This window comes from Triturus cristatus, chromosome 6 (genome assembly GCF_964204655.1).
Source record: "Triturus cristatus chromosome 6, aTriCri1.1, whole genome shotgun sequence".
Lineage (NCBI taxonomy): Eukaryota > Metazoa > Chordata > Amphibia > Caudata > Salamandridae > Triturus > Triturus cristatus.
The window spans coordinates 1548492905-1548518290 of record NC_140589.1 but is presented as its reverse complement, the minus strand read 5'-3'; the positions used below and the strand labels follow the sequence as shown (position 1 = coordinate 1548518290).

Below are 25386 nucleotides of genomic sequence, written 5' to 3'. Positions count from 1 at the left end.
TCGCCTCGCAGGTGGACTCCGAGGGACGGTTTGTGGCAGTGCAGGGCCGGCTGGATGGGAGAGACGTGACGCTATGCAGCCTTTATGCCCCAAATATAGAGCAAGCGGCCTTCTTCACGCGTGTTTCGGGCGCCTTAGCGGAGTATTTAAAGGGGCCGACCATACTTGGGGGTGACTTTAACTCCATCACTGATGTCCACTTAGATCGTTCTCACCCGCCCCGGACTCAATCAGCAATACATCGGATGGCCAGAAGTAGGCGGGACTGGCAGACTGCGTGGGGGTTGGTGGACACATGGAGGGAGCACCACCCACTGGAGAGGGACTATTCTTTCTATTCTGCCCCGCATGAGCTGCATGTGCGTCTGGATGGCATATTATGCTCTCCGGGCATACAGGCTCTGACTCGCCATAGCGAATACTTGGCGAGAACCATGTCGGACCACAACCCATGTCTGATTATAGTGCAATGGAGTAGGCAGCGCCAGACGATACCCACCTGGCGCCTGAACCCGCGGATGCTGGAGGACTCGGTCTTCCATGCGGAGGTCCGGGATGGCATCACAAATTATTTTACAGAGAACACGGCGACAGTGTCCAAGAGGGCGTGGGAATGGGACTCGTTCAAGGCGGTTATCAGAGGGATATGTATCTCCTCCACGGCCGGGGTCCGGAAAACGTTATTAGGAGACATAGAGAAGGCGGAGGCCGCGCTGCGCGGCACGGAGAGAGCACAGCACTTGGGGGAGCAATCCCAGGATGAGGTGGTTGTGGCGCGTGAACAGGTGGCAGTGCAGGTAGAGCGGCTCAGCTGTTTTGACTATAAGGCATACCTCGCCAGGGCGCATGCAGAGAGGGACAAAGTCGGGTCGCTTCTGGCCTGGTTGGCGAATCCGGATGCGCGCGGCTCTCCCATACTCTCGCTGACCACCGGGGAGGGGGTGACGGTGCACTCTCAGAGGGAGATTAATGGTCAGTTCTTGGCGTATTATGCCGCCCTTTATACTAATACCCTACACGACGCCCCTGGGGAACTGGAGGACTTTCTGACGGCGGCCCACTTGCCAAAACTGGACCCCACGCTCAAGGAGGCGCTGGGGGGGGGATATCTCGCTAGGCGAGATTCGTGTGGCGATCAAGCACATGGCACGCAAGAAGACCCCGGGCACAGATGGGCTTCCAGTGGAGTTTTATGCGGCCTATATGGACCAACTTGCCCCACAGTTACAGTCGGTCTACCGGGAGGCCTGGAAGGAGGGTCAGTTGCCTGCCTCAACACGTGAGGCGCTGATTATACCGCTCCTGAAGAAGGGAGGGGACCCGAGTGCCAGGACAGCGTATCGCCCACTCTCCATGCTCACCGTGGACTACAAGATCCTGAGCAAAATCCTGGCCACGCGATTGTTGGCACATATGCCCTCCCTGATACACCCTGATCAGGCTGGGTTCATCCCCCGACGGAACACGTCGACGTGTATCCGGAGACTATTGCGGGTTATGGAAGTAGATTGTCTAGATTACCCGGCCGCTCTGACGCTGTTAGTTGACATGGAGAAAGCCTTCGATAGCGTGGAGTGGGCTTACCTGTTTGCAGGAGTTCGGCTTGGGGGATGGGTTCGTGCGCTGGACGAGGTTGCTTTACGCTAACTCGGTGGCCAGGGTGCGAACGGGGACTACGATATCGGCCTCCTACCCGGTGAGAAGGGGTACGAAGCAGGGTTGCTCGTTATCACCTTTGCTGTTCGCCCTGGCGGTTGAGCCCCTGGCGGCCCATGCCCGACTGGGACGCGCATACGCTGGGCTGTTACTGCGGAGGGACACCCATTATATTTCCCTCTATGCAGACGATCTACTGCTTTTCCTGGCTGACGCGGAGGGGGCCTTACAGGGTGCCAAGGCGTTACTGAGGGACTTCGGTCACTTGTCGGGCTTGAAGGTCAACTGGGGCAAGACTTGTGTATACCCTGTTACACAGTGGGAGGAGACCCCCCCCCGCCCTCGGGGCTATCCGCTGTGAAGCTCGCTGTCTGCCGTACCTGGGAGTGCATATTTACCGCACCCAGCAAGATCTGTTGGAGGGGAATGTTCGGAGGGCGATTAGAGGCCTAGCGGGCAGTATTAGATTCTGGAGCACCTTGCCTCTTTCGGTAGCTGGGAGGGTAGCGCTACTAAAGATGGTGGCGCTCCCGCGTTTGTTGTATTTTTTCCGTACGCTCCCTATTTGGGTGCCGGTGTCGTTCTTCCGCAGGCTCACAGCCATGATCACGGGTTTTATCTGGGGATCTGGCAGGCGGCGGGTGGCGCTGGCCACGCTACGACGGCCCAGAGCAGAGGGAGGGCTTGCTGTGCCCGACTTCGAGTGGTATTATTTGGCGGCCCAGCTGCAATGGCTAACGCAGGCGGTGGCGAGGGAGTTTAGAGGTCCCGACGACCCGCAGGGCAGGGTGATCCCGCGGCATGTCCTTTCTTTTATTGTCTTCCAGCAGTGACTAGAGTTGTCGCAACTGACGCTTGAGGAGCGAACGCTCCGGTTGTGTTGGAACCGCAGCTTGCGGAGGGTCGGCACTGTTCACCCCTACACCCCGGAGATCCCATTGGGCATGTGCACGGCCCTCCCCCACGGAGGGGACTGGTCGGGGCTGGCTCAGTGGGAAGACCTAGGGATACAGATGGTGGGGGACCTGTACCTCAATGGAGCGCTCCAGCCATTCCAGGGACTGCAGGATTCCTTCGGGATCCCGAGGGGAGACTATCTACTCCACGCAGCCCTGGTGGCAGCCCTACAAAAGCACTGGAACACGGGACTCTCTGAACCGCAGACGGCCGCCGGCTGTCAGTATGTGGTCATGGCGGCGGGCACGGTCAAGGCCATTACATGCCTCTATCAGAGAATGGCGATGGAACACCGAGCCCCTTTGAGTGCGCTGAAGGATAAATGGGAATTGGACATCGGGAACCCCATTCCGGACTTGACGTGGCCCAGGTTACAGAGACGGGCCTGAAAGAGCACACGTAATGCCAGGTTTCAATTGGTGCAGTACTTTATCTTGCATAGGGCTTATTTGACGCCAGCTAAATTATTTCAATATTTTGGGGGTCCCGCTCCGCAGTGCCCTCGCTGTGGGGAGGAGGGGGCCGACTTTAAGCACATGTTTTGGTCCTGTAGCGTCCTTTGCGGTTATTGGGGGGAGGTCATTGATTGCTTGACCCACGTAACGGGGCGGGAATTGGGGGTGGAAATGGGAGTTTGCCTGCTGCTGTGGTTTCCCCACACTCCGCGCACGAAAGTCACGAGCAAGTTTTGCGACCTAGGGCTGGTGATGGCTAAAAGAGAAATTACCCTGCACTGGAAATCGAGAACTGGCCCCAGCTTTGAGAGGTGGAGAACTACCTTCACAAAATGGGCGGGTAGCGAGAGTACACTCAGGCTGCAGCTAGCGCTGCGGGGGAATGATGAAAAAGCATTAGCCATGGCACATGCATGGGAAGCACTAGTGGTGGACCTCCTAGGGTGGGGCGCAGAAACAGAGGAGGGCATTGACGCACAGGAGCAGCATGCAGCAGAGTAACGGTGGAAAGGCAACTGACGGGTCACACGTGGGGGCAGAGGGCTCCTCTTCTCCTTGCTGCTTGGCGCCTGCTCATGGGGGTGGGGGGTGGCTCGCGGCCGCTCCCACGGCCAATCACGAGAGGGACTTCTCACGGTACCTACGACTATGGCACACTGACATACGGGTGGGGGGAGGGAATATTTGTGTTTGGGGAGTGTTGGGGGGCAATGCGTTGATAGTTGGAAGTGGTCTGCACTGTACTATGCACTGGAGTATATTACTAGGAGAAGACCAAGGATATGCTGGTCATTGCAGATGGCTATTGTACTTGAATTATGCAATAAAAATTGTTTTTGCAAAAAAAAAAACACTGCAGTTAAGACGTTAAACCTCTAAAGCTGATGGCGTGGATCAGGGGAGTTAATGGGGCTAGGGGGTTATGATATTGGGACACAGAGATCTTTGGGGACATTGTGGCAATGGACGGTAGATTCTACATGGATTTTAAAAATAGATGAGAAAATCTTGCACAAGTGTCAAAATCCCGACTAGCTTGTTGAGTACAGAATAAAAAATTGATCATCTCCTCATCTCAGAAGGAGGCAGTCTAGTAGTTTAAGTTTATTGTACATTCAGAGTATAGAACGCACACTTTGATGTCCTAGAAGGCACAGTAGATGTGGATCATGAAGGAAATGTGTAAAGGAAACTTGAGAAAGCTGTTAAGTCCTGCCTCGCACACCACAACATGTAAGCACTCCTGATGAGCATGTGCATAAGGATGGAGTTCTCAAAGTGTTTGAAGTGCTCCGTCAAAAAAACACAGAAAAAACAGAATTGAGAAAGAGTAATATCACCTGCAGATACCTCTACTGAAAATGAATGAATAAATAAAATGTACCTCATAAATGAACCAAAAGCATGTTTTCATTTTATAGCAATTAATTGCTCCCACGCTGAGGAAAAGAGGGATAGGCAGTCAATGTATGATGGGTTATTTCATTATTTTTAGCAACGCGGATTATTTTGAGTTCCTATACTGCGGGCTCTATCTCGAGTTGCCCAGAGTTGTATCTCCAAGGGGATACCGCTCCGAACGACATATTTCCTGGTGTGTCCAGACCTGGTAATAACTCCAGGATGGAGATATCGGCCTCGGCTTCCCAGCGAAGTTACATGGGCTCATGTCAGTTGTTGTGCCAGCCCCCACCCACACTCTTCAGATGGAGGGAGCAAAAGAAGCTCATGTGGCACCCCATCTCCCTTCCACCACCCCTGGGCAAAAGAAAAAAAAACACAACATTTAACATCTTCTCCATGCATGGGGTAATTAATCGCGGAGCTTTGGCCCTGTTATTTCCCCGCATAATGGGGAAAAGAATTCAGAAATGGATCCGGTTTTCCAGGTTCTACATATTACTCTCTTTTTCGGGGAAATCTCAAGGGGAGATATCGGGTGGTATTTTAATTCTGGCCCCAGTATCTCTCATACTGGAGCTCTGCGTTTTCTACATTTAGGGGTAAATTAAAACACAAATGCCCAGATTTACTATGATTTTGAATTGGGGTTGTATCACTTTTATGGCACAGCCGGATGCAAATTCCTTTTTGGCACTTACTAAGCCGCACAAAGCGACTTTGCATGGTTTAGTAAATACAAAGTAATGTAACCCAGCACATAGCACTGCCTTGCATTACTTTGCTTCATGTTGGCATTAATTGGGTGGAGCACAGGCGTTCCCATGCATCCTTCCATGTATTTTGATGCAGACTCAGATTTACAAAGAATTGTAATCTTATATTTGTGCCAAAATGGTGCACCTACCCGACAGAGGCTCAACAAGAAGAAATAGCTTGATTTCTCCTCATTACTTACTCTTTTCATGTGTGGTGCCTTCTGCAGCCCACAATGATAGAGGAATATGCCTCTGTTGGAAAACGAGGCAGCATCTGTGAGGCCTGCAAAAATAACATGACTACATTTGTCCTTCACTGGGAACCAAACACCCAATTGTAGCGCCTGACTCTCAGAGGGTAGCGTTGAAGAGCAGTCTGAGGCTTACTCAAGGGAGGTGGTGTGGGCTAGTAATCGCCATTTGCAGGTGCACAAAAATAACACTCAATAATTGATTGTCCAGTCTGTACTTTGCTTTATAAAAGTAAGAGTACATTTATTAAACACACACACTACTCAATACTATGCACCAATTTACAAATATACATAAGCTGTTGGAATTACTTTGTGACATTGCATAACATCTCCACCCCTCCCGCAAAGGGGGGGTGGAGTCTAGTACCACCACTCCCATGTATGCACATCAACTTGCCCCCAATGCAGATAGTTGAACATAACCTGGAGCGAGGGCCCTGCGCACTGGCACCATCCCAGTGGCGACCCACCCCATTACCTCAACAAGCATTAAAAAGGGGTAAACCTGCCTTGGTGACACATGACCCTGATTGAGCATCTCCTACTGACCATACAGTAGGCACCTCTATATCTTAAGGGCTAGCAGTCTGGGGTCTTCACCTAAGCGCAGCAGCAAGAATCCATGTTTACGCACACTTTAGAATGACAGTACTCATCACCTTGGTTGATCATTTGAATGCATGGCAATTACAGCCCCTAAAGGCATCTCAGATGAAATCACAGGATTACGCATCTACAGCCAGACACCCTAGCAGGACTGTCTGGCAACATAACCCCACTTGGCTTATGACATCTCCTTACACATGTGACTTACAGTCCCTTCAAAAGAAGTACTCCTGGCAACTACACTTCTCCTGCAGTTAGCCTCTTCACTTTAAAAGGAATCACAGGTAAAAGCATGGGATTACGTAAATACAGCCAGACCCCCTAGCAGGAAGGTCCAGCAACATAACTCCATTTAGCTTAACATCACCTTACATAGGTACTTCACTTTACACATGTGACTTTCAGTCCACCTAAAAAGAAATAACCAATAGTAAATGCATTTCGGTGCAATTACACCACTTCACCTCCAGGGGATGCCCTTCTCCAGACATCCCCCAACTCAGCCCTTCACTCCGTGATGCACTTCATAGTACACCCTCAGCTGTAGAACCTAAGTTCCAGCCTAGAAGGTGTTAAAGGCTGGCTGAGCCCTTGAGAGGTTATTCTTTCAGATGCCCTGTAAAAATTAGGGGTGGACTGTTCTTCTTTATGCTGGGGGAGACTGCACCTGCTCCTGCAGCCCCCCTGCACCCCTTTTCACACGTGAGGGTGACCCCCTCCTCTGGGGGCCACCAGGCACCAAAATGGCAGATTTCTTCGTGATGGGGGGGGGGGGGAGACTGGGCCTCTCCAACAGCTCCCCCAGCACCTTTTCACAAGTGAGGGTGACCCCCCCTCCTCTGGGGGCCACAAAGCACCAAAACGGCAGATTTCCAAATGCCTGGCGACGCATTATGGGGCGCTTCATGCTCCTCTTTACCAGCCCCCGCCACTGAGAACACTCTCCTCTGCCCTCTGGGACTCTGAGAGCGTAGATTCAGCAGTGTGCTGTCTTCACTGGCTCCCTGCGCCAGCCTTTCGCCAGGCTCTCTGTCTGGGCCCCTCTTGTCCCTGTGCAGAGGCCCCTGTTTCTGTGCACCAGTCCTGGGCTCTTCTTCTGGTGCTGATAGGGTCCTGGGGGCAGTCAGGGGGTCTCTCCTTCCAACTGCCCATTGCGCCAGACTCCAGCACCTTCAGCCTCAGCCGAGCACACACCCCAGAGAGCTTCTCTTCCTGTGCAGGCACTTTTTAAAAGTTGAGTAGGGGGCTGGCAGGAAGTCTCTGTTGGTCCTATCAAACAGCGACACATCACGTCCCTGCCCCTGCTCCCTCCTTCTTGTCCAGCCTCTGGGTTTGTTAAAAATGGTGTCATCCAGTGTCTCTGAAGCCCCTTTCGCCCACGCTGCCTTCCCTCCTTGGTGCAGCCTGGTGCCTGGCACCCAGTGACAGCTGCTGATGGATGAGCCTGTAGCCCCTCCCATCTTCTCTTCGTGGAGAGGAGGCCCTAGCTTGTGGAAGAAAGGTTATCAATCCATCCAGCTGAGGTCAGCCCTCAGCCTGGGTCTGGTCCTGGCTGGCTCACAGAAATATGACAGTTCTGGATGACACAAAAGCAGTACAAATATGACTTCGGACTCTGCAGAATACTTCTTTTCACCTCCAATACAATGGACTTTAGTGCATGTCTGGAAACTGTAGGCCTTGTGGAAGTTAATTTAGCCATGGGCCCCACATTCCCTTAGGGAAATAATGAAGTGAAAACACAGTAAAACACACTGACTTTCCCTGGCATGTTTCTTTCCAGCGTATAAAGCCTATTCCATATCACCATCTAATACTGCATAAGTCCTGCCACACCATTCACTTTGTAGCTGCTCCTGGACTGCGCACGCTAGGAATCTCCCCTGCGCAGCCCGTACACGTGTGCACACGCATGTACACATGTGTCTGCATGTAACCAGCCCGGTGTCCCTTACTCCAGCTGCTGCACAGTGGCCTGGTCAAGCCAGGGGAACACCAGTAAAATCCCCATGCAGTCTCTTACATCCTGAGTTCACTGTGGGTGAGTCCCAACTTATGAGGCTCCCCCACAGTAAAAGCTCAACTATTAGGTGCTCAAAAATCAAAAAATCCGGGCGGCCCATAGTGTCAGAACCACCTTCTAACAGCCTCTAAGGATTGTTTTTGTGTAGAAAGGTAATCCTGCCCATAACGCTTTAGTGCAAGAGTGCCTGCGGTGGTGCTAGGCAGCACACAGTGGCACAGAGCAGAAATGCTCCATCCCTTGTAAATAGGGAGCATTTCTGCTCTCTCCCTAACACGAAGCGCAGTGCAAAATGTTCCCTTGCTGCGCTGTGTTGCGTGAAATATTATTAAATGTGCCCCATTACTTTCATTTAAAAGCAAGTAAATAGAGGCATTAAAAGTCTAAATTCAGCATTGCAATATAAACTATGCTTAGTGCAGCACAGTAAACCCTACAAAAAATATATGTAATATCAGGATCAACGGACCTGAAAAATAAAGCATCGCTGCTTCTCTACATTAGTACATGTACTCCTATGCCCATGTGTGAATTTACCACCTTTAGCAGTTCACAAAACATGTTTGGCAAACTGCGTCAGTCCGTCGCATTAAAAATTGCAAGGGCGCTCTTCATCCCTCAGATATCTTGTATTATATCATAATGCACTTGTAATAAGGTGGACGGGATAACAGTCAAGTTTATGAGGGTGTGCGCTTTCGCCAGACTCCCAATCAGGATTTTGAGATTTTAGCGTCAGAGAAAGTGATTGCGTTGCTAGATTGCCAAGGAACGATTCCAGGTCTAGAGTGTTTGATAACTTGTGCATAGGAAGTTATAGCTGGGCGTTGACAACGCATTGATGAATAAAGATGTATTTTCTTCAAGGATTGCTGTTACACCCACTGACACCATATCAAGCATACAAAGGGGGCTTCCCTTAAAGGCCAGGCTGTCTGTCAAATTAAGTACTACAACACTGATATTTCTCATAGCACTTTAAAACACAGATGTGCTCGTATAACGCTTACAGTACAGACCTGCACGTTTGTAAACCACATTGTATTTTACAAACAGCAAGTTGTCACTGTTTATCCCTTTCGCTTTATTGAACATACACATGAAATTCAGGCAAAGAATTATTAAAAAGATTCTATGATGGGCCCTTATATTATATTATATTTTCAGCCGTGGCTCTGTGGCGGAGGCGTGTCGCCCCCGCTGCCAGCTACCTCAAAACGGCAGGAAAGGAAATTAAAACGATAATAAACCCTTTTTATTATTGTTTATTTTTTTCCATTCCTGATCCGTGCACATGATGGGTTGGCCAGCCGTCTCAGGCCGGCCAACCCATCATGAAGCTCTCTCCAACCCCAGCTGCATTGTCGGGTTGGAGAGAGCAGGCACAGGTTCCCAGTCTCCCTGGGAGTGCAAATCCATGGCGCTCAGGCAAATCCTGACGCTGCTCTCATGACATGTGAGCAGCGTCAAGATTGGCTGCAGTGAAGTCTGGGAGCCTGTGCCTGCGAGAAGAGGAGCAGAAGACCATAACGCAACCAACGCAGGTACGTTTTTTCCTTTTTTTATTATTTTGTTATTTTTACGCCCCGCCACTCAAACACACCACCAGCCGCTTCTGCCTATTTTATGTATCATCATCATTAAATCACTTAATTTGTTAAAAAGATTAACCAAAAAAACAGAGGAGAAATAAAACATCAAATTAAATGCAGAAAATTAGTATGAAATACAAATCAAAATAATAAAATAAGACAAAGTTTCAGTCTTACAAATTTGATAATATTGAAAGCTAAAATACATCATGAGCTATAACCACCAATAATTGATGGTTGAGTTAGAATTACAAAATTGATCTGCTACAGGGAGTGATATCATTTGAAGATATAGCAAGGCTGTACGCAATAAAGGCACAATAAATATATTTCTTTCCTGTCTGAAAATAGCACTGAAAAAAATCATGAGTGCATACTAGTTTGCAATGACTGATTATCAAGGGGACAGAATGCTATAATACCCACTGTAAAACGTGTCAATAGATTATGACCATGTATATTGTGCACCCACGCTAAATACCATTTAGGGCCTCTTATATCAATAGTAAAACTAGACTTCAGTAGTTTAGTTTCTTCTCTTAGCAAAACTCAAAAGCTAGGGAAAGATTTGCTTTTTAATTAATAGTTTGTCTCCTTTATCAATATGTTCAGGATGATCACATAAATTGGGATGACCAATCTCATTAAGTGTTTTTTTAACAAAATGCAGCCAAACAATTCTAAAATCTGAACATAAATTCAAGAAATCCTTTATGATTTTTTGGAGTAAATCTTGCAGCTGAATCAGTCCAGATAGAGACCCATAACAATACAGGTACGGGGAGTCACAGTTCTTCGTCGCAAACAAAATGCAAACAGTTCTGGGACAGCCCAAGAAGTTTCCAGGAATTGCAGTTGTCTTCAATCTGCAGAGGACTTACATCCACGGTTTCCCATCTTCAGTTGTACGAGTAGCCAAAGCCAACATTTACCATTATAAATAGTAATAATCCTGTCAGTTGGCATTTACTCATCTTAGTAAGGCAATTTATTATAGCTCTGCAAGACTTGATAAATTAGATTTTTGTATATATTAATAAATTAAACCAACTAAGTGAATTATCAAAACCTATTCCTAGATAACAAAAACAGGGTACTTTGCAAATCACTTGCCCTTTTACAGTGAAAGTTCTACATTTAATTGATCTGGACCCCAGGGGTAAAACATAGGACTTAGTTAAATTGGTAGATAAATCTAAATTCTCCATTATATTTGTATAGGAGCTTATAAGGCACTTCAAACCATTAGCAGCAGAGCCGGGCTGGCTGTAGCGGGCACTGGGTGTTTCCCTGGTGGGCTGCCAGGGTCAGGGCCAGTTTTAGAACCTAATGGGCAGTTTTTGATACCGGGGGCTGGTTTTGCAGCATAGCTGCAATATCAGCCCCCTGCAACAAAAGCGGCACAAAGCTTGCCACTAGCAGCCCCACCCCCCTCTCCGGGGCTGGCCGAGCACTTTGCCAGGGCCGATTTTGGTTCCCAGTCCGGCCCTGATTAGCAGTGCATGAAAGTAGAACTGCATCATCTGTACATAAAGTTACAGACCTATTCTGGGTGTGTCTAGTCCAACACTCGTTAGATGATGACTAAGTTGATTGATATGTAAATTAAACACTAATGGAGCAAAAGCCCTACCCTGTCAAACTTTCTTATTTAATGAAATATTATCAGTACGTTTACCTTGTAACCCATCTCCGATCTTAGCTGGTATACTAGAACGAAGTCTCTTCAAAGGATCAACTATAGGGGTATCCACACCAATCTAACATACAATGGTCCAGAGCTCTATTAACGTTGTCAAATGCACAGGCGAGATCCGTGAAAGCGAGGTGGAGAGATTCATCTCGTGCATGTATATAATTACTAATAAGCAGGTGAAGATTAAGGTGCTGTATCACTGTGCTCAAACCAGCCCTAAAACCTTCTCCAATAAGATTATTATCAGAAGCCCAACTTTAAATTTGCGCCAGGAAAATTCTACCAATGCCCTCATGGTGGAGTTAAGTTGATAAGGTATCAATATTGATGAGTTCAAGGAGTGAGTGTAGGATAAACAAAAGGCATTAAACACATTAGTCAAATTAGTTTAGGAGTGGCCTTGAACAAATCCAATGGACATCATCTAATCATGGAGCTTTATTCAAACCACCATTACCTAAGTCTTGCTGCAAACCCGATAGAGTAAAAGACTAAGGATACCTAGCAATAAGCATTGGAAGAACATTATCATCAATATTTGGACCACAAATGAAAGGGAAATGAGTGACCCATAGCTCAGGGGCTATAAAAGCTTAAAAATGCAAGATCCGATCACCCCAAAAAATAAATCCGCCATTAGTTATTCACTAAAATGCCCCAGAAATGAATGCAGCACCAAGTTTACTGCAGGCCTCCTCTTGTAGAAGAACTGTATGCTGCCATCCTGCCAGCATTTATGCCAAACTGTAAGTTCTAACCTCATATACATTCCTTTGTATTCCATTCAATTCTACCCTAAGTTTACAGTTACCTTTAGTACAACAGAATCAAACCAGCCTCCAGTCAAAGGGCACGGAAAAACAGAGTTTATAATACAGACTAGCTATTCATAGGCTTAAATGATACTGAGGTAAAGGATGAAATAATATTGGAGATAAGGCTGAAACTGTGCAGGCAATTCGGAATATCTGTATTTGCATACAGGCAATCTGCTCACTTTAATCCTAAAATCACCTATTTTCCACCATTACCACCTACACCCTGCTATGGTAACTTCTCTGCATTTCCTTTAACTATAAGTCTGTCTGAATATTTTGCCAGAACAAATGCTGAGCATAAGTGGATTGTGATCACTAAAAGTAACAACAAGTATTTCAAAACCAGTCAAATAATGAACCAGTGATTCGGACATAAAAATATAGTGAACAGTACTACCAAGTCCTCTTTCGGCAAAAGTAGATGTTAAAGAAGCAGATGGTAACAAGATTGAGGGCATTTACCAACAACCAGTAATGGTGTTACATGTGCATCCCAAGACACTTCTTACACACGAGATCAAACAGGTCATCCTTTTTTTCTAGTTCAATAATAAAATCCCCCACTTAGATAGTATTAACAGGACTTAATTTGGATAGGATGGCATAATTAAACAAACCGTCTAGGAAAGAACTAAGATTTCTCAAGTTCACGGTGTTAGAAGCAGTAAAAGTGTTATAAAAATGTAATTTAATTAGGGGGCAAAAGTATTTAATACGAGTTGGTTAGGCTACCATATTCACAGAATCAGTTTGAAGTTCTTTAACACTGCAATAAATTATGAGCAGGATTCATAACAACAACCTACCTTTATCTTTCACATGGGAGGAGGAAGTCGAGAAACAATCAATTAAGTGGTGCTAAAGCTAGATGTTGTTGGGAATTCAACAGGTATAAAAAGTTACTAGTGTCAAGTCTATAATTTAAGGCATTAGTGAGTGGTGCATTAAGTCAACCAATAACCTATGTGTAAGCCAAAGGTACACATCCATTGGATAGCAGACTGCAATTGATTACTGATAACCAGGCAGTGATAGAGTGACTTGTGCCAGGACATGTTTGCACAGTGGTGGGACACTTAACATGGCCTAGGTTGGGGGCTATAAAAGTAGCCCAGATCAACCGCACAAACAGAACCAATATATACATTATCTAAAACGCGAAATCTAAAAGGAGCGCTACCTGAGAGCACTGTTTAAAGTTATCGACAATGCAGCCGCCATTATTCATATAACTCTGCGTCCTAAGCCATCCCACGCTTCTAACCATGTTAACAGCTTCATGATATACACTACATCTCCCTAATTGCCTTAACCAAGAATCAAACCAGTGACGCGCCTCATTCCTTAGCGGAAGAAAATTCTCACTAGAGTTGTTAGGTACACAAGGGGCATTTTTAAATATTATTAGACGGGGACTAGCGTGTGATGGGAACTGTAAAATATCCAGAATTGGTGATCAAAGCAGCTTCCAATTCATCACCACTGTAATCCACAATTCCAGAGCTAACAGATACTTTACCAGGAGCTCTAGCATTGATCCGAGAAGAGGAGGGATCGTCACCGGAGTTATCGAAGGCAAATCAATATTCCCTAATATTCCACTCTAATGCATAGATTCATTAACGGTGCCAGGTATTGTGACTTGATAAAACTCCTACAAGAGATTATTTCACTTGAGCATGGATCTAGACTGTTAATTTCTCTCACAAATTATAAAGTTTAGGATGGGTAGTTAACAAAATCTGTGAAACCTGTGAGTTACTATCCACCAAATGTCCGCTATCTGTAAACACTCACATTCTACAGCCCCATCTAGCCAGGTGCAGGTAAGTCTTCTCTACTAACAGCCTGTATTCATATTTGAGAAATGCTACTGATTTGGTGCAATGTCCTGTCGTACAGATGCAGGGTAATCGGCCTGTAGAACATTATTACAGGATACAGTCGCTGCACTCTCCTTGTCTAGTGCCCCAACCACTTCCCTTTAACATTTATCAACACTAGCTTCTTTACAGAACATATTGGGACTGGTGGGGCAGTGGCTTTGTGCTGACCCAAGGATGAAACACCAAGAGAGTGAACCTAATCCGAATCCTTCAGGCCAATGACAGGCCATGGCCGGCCAGAGTTTTGCACAGACGCAATCTGTGCAAGTCCCACAGAGTGGGATTAAAGCATGCTTTGTTTGCACTAATACTCACAAGCTGGAAAGGCCTCCCTCACAGCTTTCCTGGATGACGTGGTCCTAGGGCAGTCCCGAGCAAAACGAGAACAAAGCTGAGGGCGCCCTGCGCAGCTGGATTGACGCATGCTTTAAAAGCACTGATAGCTACAAGCGGGAGAAGTCTCTGTCCATCTTCCCCCAAAGCCTTCTGGATGCTACTGTCCAAATAAGCACCCAGCAACAAAAGAGCAATGCCAAGGGTGGAGGTAAATTGAACACATCAGTGACTCCATCCACTACCCAATGCATCACACTTCCTGCTAAAACATCCAGTGATATACAATGGATCTGGGCGAATGGTCTCAGCCACAAACGGGGACTGTGGGTCTAATTACAGAAAAAATATGCTCTTTCCAGCACGTGTCATTTCACTGAATAAGGATATGGTATTGAGAGAGCACAACGTGAAAACGAAGTCGCGGATCAAACTGCAACTCTGTGTTTTACCTCTTGTGTATACTGGCTGGCCCATCCGGGGGGGGGGGGGGGGGGGGGGGGGGTTGGCGGGGTTGGTTGAGGGATCCTAGGCTTCTTCCATGCCCCCGCTCAAAGGGCAGACGCCCTAACTGGGTGCTACCTCCTAAATGAACGCCGTTCAGGATACTACCCTCTCAATTAACCTTTTTAGGTCGAGGACGTCCGGTCTGCCGAAAGGCAGAACCGGAAGTCGGAGATTTAATGACTTGGAGAAGAGGGGCTTGAACCCGCCCCTCTTCTCCCCTGTTCTCCATTGGCTGGCCTCTTGAATGCTGGCCAGCCATTGGAGAAGAGGTCAGTCATTCAAATCAGGCCCCGTCCTTTTCGGATCGGGGGGCGTGTTTTTTGCAAGAAGTCTCAAGGAGGAGACAACAGCAAAACACGCCCCCGAATCCGAAAAGGACGCTGCGTTTCTCCGAGGCATTTCTGCTCTGCCTCGGAGAAAGGCGGTGGTGTGTTCTGGTGCCCTCGGCTTGTCTAATGAAATCCGCCGAGTGGGAGATGCCTGGGCCCAGGTTGTTTATCCTTCCTCATACTTCCTCATGCCCTTGTCTGGTGGGAGAACTCCAATCAATCAATGTTTCATAGGTTAGCAGTGTAGTCATTGGCTGTTGTCGTCAGCAGTCACAGGAGCGCTCTGTTGTGCGTGAATCCAGCTTCCGCACAGCAAGGAGCAGCCTCCCAGCTCCGTAGCATCTCCAGGCTCACACTGAAGCTGCGTTCGCTGTTGGACTGTGAAATCCAGTCAGTGGGGCTGGCACGTCACGTTGATCCTCTCAATCAGCCTGTGGGTGCCCATGAACCTGTAGAACCCACAGAAAGTCACCAATTTTTCTGCCCTGCCCTAACAGTTGCTTGGCTCCCACATGGACAAAGGGGTGAGCAGCACACAATAGATCAGAAAACCACATGATTGTAATTTAGCCTCCAGGGAGCAGCGCAGGAGTCTCTGGGAGCCTACAGTTCTGTTCACATCTTATACCTCCCCAGTCAGAAGCCTCAGTGTGTGTCTTGGCGGCAGAGTCTATGTGCCTGTACACTCCTCCGCACTTGTCTTCCTGTGCGAGGCGCAGCAATGCACGTCCTGGATACCCCCCACCAATTTTTGGCTTTAGGCAGCAGGTCGTTGTCTCCGAGCCCCCGGGGTGTCTTCAGGGGACAGATGCGAGCCCCACCAGCCTCCATCCCTCTGGCCTTGGTAGCACGAGGAGAAGGGAGAGGGGAGCGTGTCACGCCTCGGCTCGGCTCCCCGGTGCCTGCGCCACTGCACATGTTGTAATGGCGGGGGAGTGTCTCTGGGCATTTGCTGCACTCCACTGGGTGGCAGTGAAGTATCACAGATGCCCTCTATCCCGCATGCGGCAGCGCAAGAAGAGAGGGGCGGGTGTCCTCCCAGTTGCTTCTTTGGTATGTGGTGTGCAGACCATTTTATCGCCAGAGCCACTTCAGGTTCTTCGGGCCAGGGAAGGGGAAATTTTGAGCCTTGGGGCCCCCGGTAAGCCAGCCGGCAAGCAGGAGACAGCAGTCAGCTCCGGGACTTCTGGATCCCTATGATTTGCGGATTACAAGCTGGGCAGCGGCAGAGCTCAGACAAGATCGACCACGATGTACAGCGTATTAACCACCTACGGCTCGTTGTTGATGAGTTCTTGGGATTTCTGATCCAGTTGCAGTTCTTTTTGAGGGGAAACGGAAGGGGGGGGGGGCTTGAGTTATATGCAGTATCCATGCTTTATTATATTTAATATCCAATTGTCTGAGGTGATTGACCTCCACTCCAGGATGATTCTTCCTTTATTTCCCGCCACTGTTACTTGGCGGGGTTGTGCAGTGAGTCACTGGTTTGCTTGCTTGCCTCCCCCCATACAAGGAAAAAGAGGTAACGGTGCAATATAGTGAGATAGCCATGTTTGCTGCTTACACAACCACATCCTCCAACAGTAAACTCAGTGAGTCCGCCAGGTAACAAAATATGATAATGTACCTTGTACGAATAATAAAACAATGTATTAGAGTACAAAAATAAAAAAAGTGCTGTTTTCCCTTTTAGCCTTGAAAAAAGTCTCTCGGATTCATTGTCCAAAAGATCAGTATATAAAATCAACATACAATATTAACAAAAAGAGTCATGAACAAAAGTGCCCACTTTCATGGGGCATGTGTAGAACGTAGACGTATCACTCGTTGTATAAACATTGCAATCGAGTAACATAACCTCTCAGTAGATGACTTCTGCAAAACCTCAATTACAATCCTGCACTGCCTTAAATCTGCCTGCCTCAAACGTGGTAAAATATAAGCAGACCTCAGTGTTGAATAAAATTTGCAGACGAGGATAAAGTGCAAGGTGCTTTGTGCAGACAGTCCATCGCCGGGACAAACCGGAAGATTCACAGAGAATGTACCCTGACTCGCGTAAGCGACAAGAAAGTGAACAACCCTGTTAAGACACAGTCTTATTAGCAACAAGCATTTACAATGCAATGGTCTCGGCATTGGTAAAGTTAGAGCTATTGGCATTGCTCATGACATTACTTTTGTTTCTGTTTTTGTTTTTAAAACATTTAAAGAAACGGCATTGTCATGAGCACTGCCAATAGCTCTAACTTTAACAATGCCGAGACCGTTGCATTGTAAATGCTTGTTTTGTATTGGCCACTCTCCCAGGTAAAATCTGGAATTCACTCTGCGCCTTATGCATCTATGCAACGCGTATTACAGTGTGACAGCTCAAGCATCTTTGGCCCCTTGATTACGGAAGTGCGCCCAAAGCACAGAAAGCAGGAGCAAACGCCAGAGGCACTGGACGGCACTTCCGTAATATGGCGAATACGGTCTTGTCTACATCACCATTGCAGCCATTACAGCCCAATACAGCCATTTGAAGAAAATTCCCAGTGTCGTTCGAAACGCTGCCATCTCCAGCATCACTTGAAACTCTAAACCTCTCCCTTTCACTTCAGAACAAGGTCTACCCTGCGACCGGCCTTGTATTCCGACCCCTTAAATAATGCGCTGTCGCCACTGTGCTGGCATTAACTTGACCCCGTGTTTAGCGGGGCGGGCCAGGTTTCACCGGCGCGCGCCGCCTCACGTTGCATTCTGGTAACTTGCAGGCAAGCAGCATCCTCGGGGAGTCAGACCGCAAGCCAGCCTGTCTCTTCCTACCTCACTGTGGTTCTCCCGCAGCCACTGCTTCACGACGTCCAAGGCTATTTTTGCTGCCGGCTCATTTGGGAAACCTAAGTTGAAAGAGAAAAAAAACAATTAGCCCTATTTGCAGATGTCAATGAGAACTGTATACACGGTCTTCAAACCTCACAAAGCAGGCGCTGTGTAAAAACAAACCATCTGCTTACACAACAAAAAGAATGATGGCGATGGAAACATTTGCATACGCTTCATTTGGAATGCTTAGTCCTTTAGAGGAGCGCCCTCGAGGCGTCTTCAGCAAAGAGGGCATCTCTTCTAGGTGACCTAAATATGCGTTTCAAGCATCTACATTTAGAAACAGAATATGACCCATGGGCCTCAGTAACGCACAGACCCTATAACAAACTGCTCCTAGTGCCTTGCATGGGTCTGCCCTAATAAGCATGTCCATCAAAGGTTAGTTATGCAAGGGAATGTTTGAGTCCGTCTTCAACAACTCAAGACTAGATAAGCACAAGCGCCATTTGAGCGCAATGATAGTTTCACCTGTATTAGCAAGACAATGCATGTTGGCACACAGTACGTCATTTGCACCGTGCCATCTGGAATACTTGCTGCCAGAGAGCACAGCTACCACCCACTCAGTGGCAAGAGAACATTACCTTCTTGGATGTGGGCGTGGCCTAAGGCAAATTAAGGATTCTTTTTGCCCATACGCACATCACATATGTGCCTAAATAAATCGTGTGCCTGGCATCAGAGAAATAAGCAATAACACAATTTTGGCATGCCTATTGCCATAGGATCCCATAGGCCCTCCAGAGAGCTCTCCATATCGTCAGTTGCGGCTCCTGGCGGGAGTGCTGGGGGCGGTGGGGGGTAGTAAAATCCAGGATAGGGCCGACCGGAGTTAAGTATATAAATACATAAATAAAACGAATTACATTGCACGCGCTGCAACGCAAATGGCGTTAAAAGTTTTAGTCATTGCAGAGTATGTAAGGGTGCCGAGTATGTAAGGGTGCCGAGTGGTACGCAGCAGTTTCTAAGCTTTAGAAACCACTACATGTCACTCGGCGCCCACCCCTCACTTACTCAGCAGGGATTAAAACTTTGAATCACTGCAGAGTATGCATGGGCTCCGAGTGGTATGCAGCACTGCATAATTTTCAATTCCGCCCGCAGAGCTGTGTCAATTTGATCTATCCGCAATTATGCGATACAAGAAAAACGCAGAATTGCCAAAATTCCTCCCACTGCGCCGGCTGAGTTTAAAACTAGCAACTGTTAGATGACCAATAGAATAGACCTTTAGCATTTAGGAAGATGGACAGTGGAGCGCCGCGGCCTCTCCAGGATTTACGTCATAGTGGGTGCAATTATCGACTCCCGCGAGGGAAGACACTGGCTCCTGTCAAGGAAGAAAGTGTGTGTGTGTGTGTGGTGGTGGTGGGGGGGGTCTTGCTGCATATCTAGGCAATGTCGCTGGGGCCATGCAGCCTATATGTGGACAACTTATCTATGTGCAAAAGGAATGACACAGAGGCTGAGGTGTCTTCCACAGAGTGGGAGGTGAGACTGCCACTCTAATGATGTGCAAGATACTCGACAACACAGGAGCAGACTCAAACAGCTTGTACTTGTATTCCTATATAGCGCATACATGAATGCTGTGCGCTTGTACTTCTATATAGGGCACACATAAACAATGTGCACTTGTAGTTCTGTGAAGAGCAGGGACGATCAGTGAGCGCTTTTACTCGCAGATAGGTCACACATGAATAGTGTGCATTTGTAGTGCTGTATAGGACACACTTGAACAGCGTGCACTTGTACTGCTACATGGGGCATGCACAACCAGTGTGCATGTGTACTCCTTTATAGGGTACACATGAATAGTGTGCCCTTGTACTCCGACATAGGGCATACATAAATAGTGTGCACTTGTACTCGTACATATATGACCAGTGCACACTTGTACTCCCATGTAGGGCCACATAAAACAGGGTATACTTGCACACCTGTATAGGGCACGCACAGTGTGCACTTGTACTCCCTACATAAGGCACACATGAACAGTGTGCATTTGTACTCCTGTATTGGGCGTGCATAATAAGTGTGCACTTGTACTCCCATATAGGGTTTACATGAACAGTGTGCACTTGTACATCAACAGAGGGCACACATGAACAGAGTGTACTTGTACTTCTCTATATAACACACATGAACAGTGTGCTCTTGTTGTACTGTATAGGGCATGCATAATCAACGTGCACTTGTACCCCTATTTAGGGCACATATAATCCGTGTGCACTTTTAGTTCTATAGAGGGGACATATGAACAGTGTACACCTGTACTCCCACATAGGGGACACATGCATAGTGTGCATTAGTACTCCTACATAAAGCACACATGAATGTGATGTGGTATAGGGCATGCACGATAATTGTGTACACATGAACAGTTAGCACTTGTACTCTTACATGGGGCATACATGAACAGTGTGCACTTGTACTCTTACACAGGGCACAGATGAACATTGTGCACTTGTACTCTTGTATAGGGCACGCACGATAAGTTTGCACATGTACTACCATATAGATGGCACATGAATAGTTAGAACATGTACTCCTACATACAGCACACATGAACAGTGTGCACTTGTACTGTTGTATTGGCATGCACAATAAGTTGTACTCCCATATAGGGTACACATGAAATGGGGGGATAGGTACTCATATACAGGGCACACATGAACAGTGTGCACTTGTACTGTTGTATAGGCACGCACAATAAGTTGTACTCCCATATAGGGTACACATGAAATGGGGGGATAGGTACTCATATACAGGGCACACATGAACAGTGTGCACTTGTACTCCGATATAGGGTACACAAGAACAATGAGAACCTGTACTCATACACAGCGCACATATGAATATTGTGCACTTGCACTCCTACATAGAGCACACATAAACAGTGTGCACTTATACTCCTACGTGGGGCACACATGAAGAGTGTGCACTTGTACTGTGGGTCAGGGCACGCACCATAAGTGTGCACTAGTACTCCGACATGCAGTACACATGAACACTGAGTACTTGTACTCATACACAGTGCACAAATGAATAGTGTGCACTTGTACTGTAGTATAGGGCATGCATGATAAGTGTGTACTTGTAAACCGACATACAATACACATGAACAGTGAGTACGTGTACTTCCAAATAGGGCACACATAAACAGTGAGTACTTGTACCCATACACAGGGTGCACATGTGAAAAGTGTGCATTTGTACTGTGGTATAGGGCACTCATGTGAAGTGTGCACTTGTACTCCGACATACGGTACACATGAACACTGAGTACTTGTACTCATACACAGTGCACAAATGAATAGCGTGCACTTGTACTGTGGTACAGGGCACGCATGAAAAGTGTGCACTTGTACACCCACATACGATACACATGAACAGTGGGTACTTTTACTCATACACAGGGCGCACATGAACCGTGAGCACTTGTACTGTGGTACAGGGCACGCACAATAAGTGTGCACTTGTACGCCGACATACGGTACACACGAACAGCGAGTACTTGCACTCATACACAGAGCACACATGAACAGTGTGCACTTGTACTCCTACGTGGAGCACCATGAACAATGTGCACTTGTACTGTGGTATAAGGCACGCACAATAAGTGTGCACTTGTACGCCGACATACGGTACACATGAACGGCAAGTACTTGTACTCATACACAGAGCACACATGAACAGTGTGCACTTGCACTCCTACGTGGAGCACCATGAACAATGTGCACTTGTACTGTGGTAAAAAGGCACGCATGATAAGTGTGCACTTGTATTCCGACATATGGTACACCAGAACAGTGAGTACTTGTACTCATACACAGAGCACACATGAACAATATGCACTTGTACTCTGGTATAGGGCAGTCATGTTAAGTGTGCACTTGTACTCCAACATATAGTACACATGAACAGTGAGTACTTGTACTCAAACACAGAGCACACATGAACAATGTGCACTTGTACTGTGGTATAGGGCACGCACGATAAGTGTGCAGTTGTACTCATACATACGGTACACATGAACAGTGAGTACTTGTACTTCCAAATAGGGCACACATGTTAGGAGTTGCCTGGCAAGGATACGAGGCCCGCCTCCATGAATGAACTCCCCCAGGTAATGCAGCCACGGGATCATATAGACTACTTACATGTAAATTAGAAAGCAATCTTTGAAGGATATTGTTTCTAAGTGATATGTTGCCTACTCATCCTTCCTTTCAAGGAATTGTGTGGGCTGCCACTTACAGTGCAAAGATCTAAACACATCTTTGCATTCTAATACCTGTTTTTATGTTTTTTTCGAATCTAAAGGATGCAGAATGCAAACAACACTACTGGGGGATTTGCACACTGCACACCCCAGACATGGAATCGTTGAAAACAATGTCTTGGCACAATGTTTTTGGAAGCAAGTAATGCCCCTGAGAGTGCTTTGCGCGGCCTCTAGGCACCTGGTTTGGCTAGAGATGCCGGAGGAGCAGTGAAGCATGCATCCAGTGAATCCGGTGACCGGTTGACACATGGCTTTGCAAGCATCACCAATTACCTGCGCCTCAGGCGGGTCTGGAGAAGCAGCCAGGTAGGGGTTACACGCATGACAAACAGGTATAATGGCTTCATGGCAGCTCCACCTGCAGGGAAATGATCTCTCCCGGCCACAGCAAGTACCTCATTATCCCAATGAAGATGCCCAGGGCCAGAATAGATGCATCTCAGGTAAGCAGGACCAATGGATGAGACGCAGCCGCTCTTGGAAAACACGCACCCCCCTACTTGTAATGTTCATTACAGTGACTTAGTGCGGTATTATCCCTCATCTAAAATCCATTAGGTTTTGTGATACTTGATTATGAATTGAGACGCATCAGGCGCATGCATGAAATATTCATTGCACTTCACAATATTGTTTGTAGAGTGTGCGCACACTTAGCTACTTATAGTGCCTCCCAAGCATCACGCTAAGGTGCTTTCAAGATGAATACTTTTTTTTTTTTTTTGCAGTTTTTTTGCAACGTGAAACAGGCCCAAGGGCATTGGAGCACTTTACAGCAGAAAGACCAAGCTACACATTTTTTCTTGCTTTTTTTATGCACAGGGATATTGAGAGATTTGCCCGCATCACAGGATGCTGAGCCGAAGCGGGAATTCTAATGATGGACCATGTTCCAAAGGTGTCAGCTCGAGCCACTAGACCTCGCCTTTTCCTGTTTGCAAATGAAAGGGTTGCTGAACAAAAGAAAACCCTGAATTTTAGACAAAAAACCCAAAAAGCCCTTTATAGTGATGGAACAGCGTCCAAAAAGACTGTTGTAAACCAGGGTAGGTAAAGACTGTCACCAGTAAAAAGGCCCGAGGGTGATGCCGAGACAAACTGCCCTCAAAAGTACTGGGTGAGGACCTGATGGTGAAGCATGCCACATAGAAATGTGTGGGCGAGAGTCCGCTAGAAGAACAGGATTCCTGGGGCGTAGCTCGGTCAGCAAGATTAGGGGGTGTTAGCTTCAGATTTCCCAACAATCTTGTTAAAATACATTATGAGAAGCAGGACACAAGGGGGGAGTAAGAGTCAGTAGAAACAGAGGAGTGTGGATTGTTAGGGGAACTTAAAACACAATAGTTTTCAGACTGACCAAGTTTTAAGGCAGAGACACGAGAGAGCGTGTGTGTCTGCATGTTTTTGTCAGCGTGGTCATGTCAAAACCCAGGGTGAATTCCGACAGATACCTCACCATACCCGACTGAAAGCACCTGTACACAACTATTTACTACACAATATGTTTTTTAGAGGAACGTAACACCCCCCTGCAGCTTCACCCCTGAGGAAACCGCCCCTCTAAAAACGAGGTACTGTCATTGGTGGGTTACCTCTCATTTGGTATTTTGTTAATTTGTGGGGGTGTCAGAGGTAACTCTCCCTTATTAAGTTCCCTCCTTTTTGTTGTTTTTCTGCTCGCACGTGTAGCGATCATGGGTTTTTTGCGAGGAGAGACAATGGCTGAAGGTCATCCTGGCCAAGGAAACAAAATGCCTTACTTGGGCCCTGATGCCCACATAAGCTATGAACCCGATTCACAACATCATAACTTACATTCACTTTGGAATACTTTGACAGGCTGGCAGGGCGGGAGTGGCCGTAGCGGGCATCGGGCGTTTCCCTGGGGGGCTGGAAGGGTGGGGGCCGGTTTTGTTACAGGGGGCCGGTTTTGCAGCAGTGCTGAACTATCGGCCCCCAGTAACAAAAGCAGCAGTGTTTCACTTTCCCACCCCCTAGGTGGTTAGGTCTGACAACATTTCCAGGGCTGCTTTGAGTTCCCAGTCCAGCCCTGCAGGCTGGGGCGCTGAGTATTAGCTTCCTACAAACATGGCCTTAATCAAGGTGTTTTTCTATCATGACTGTTGTTCACTGCACATTTGCTTAGCAAAAGGTTACTTTACAAGGGCCAAAACGAAACGACACTGCTCTCCACCTCCACTCCCTGCTGATGTAAATGGTCACAGATTCGTCACTGCACCGGAGGTTTGCGCGCAGCGCTTCGCTGCCCCCAAAAAAGGTTTCAAGATACATCAGTATAGATACCGGCATAACCTATTTCCAAATTAAAGGCACAAAATTATGCAGCAGAATTAAAATTAAAGAAAAAAAAATGAATGAGGTCCTTGTTCCACTTGTCAGCCTAATAAGGTGGAAACAATCACATGCCTGTGCTAGGGGTGGAGGGGCCCCACAAAAGAGCAGTGTCCCAGTGGTGCCTTTAGACTGGTTCTTTCAGACTAGAACGCTAACACATCAAATTGCCTGCTCGAGATGAAACCCCTTATGGATGAGACACCTGCTTCAGATTAAGGCCGCTCACGCGGTGACTGCAGTGCTCCGAGCAGCCCAGCCCCGCCCTCACAGCACCACATAGTCCTCTTTCTCTGTCTGTCTGGATTTCTGTGGGGTCCATCCAGGACAGCATTGAAGGAAGCGAGCAGCACCGCAGCTTGTCCTACCTGTCTCTCTTTCCCTCAGGGATGTCTTTACAGCCCCAAAACATCCCGGTGTGATCAAACTGTGACTCCAGCTGTCTCCAGGAGCGGCTGGTTTTGGGACAGGATGTTTCTTTATCCTTGCTGCCGCTTTGAAACTTATCGACACCCGGGCCAATTAGGTCCAGGCCTGCCTCTCAGCTTGTTTGTGTGCTGCTGTTACTCAGGCGGCAGGAGCGCCCCGGATCTCT

General features: G+C 47.4%; 1 protein-coding gene across 1 annotated transcript in view; it reads right to left on the bottom strand.

Moving 5' to 3' along the window:
• The window catches only part of LOC146821651 (uncharacterized), a 2850214-nt gene that overhangs the window by 1855368 nt on the left and 969460 nt on the right, over nt 1–25386 (bottom strand). Inside the window, exon 5 of the mRNA XM_085609890.1 lies at nt 18086–18159. Coding sequence (XP_085466016.1) covers nt 18086–18159 — 74 coding nt within the window. The remainder of the gene's footprint in view (nt 1–18085; nt 18160–25386) is intronic.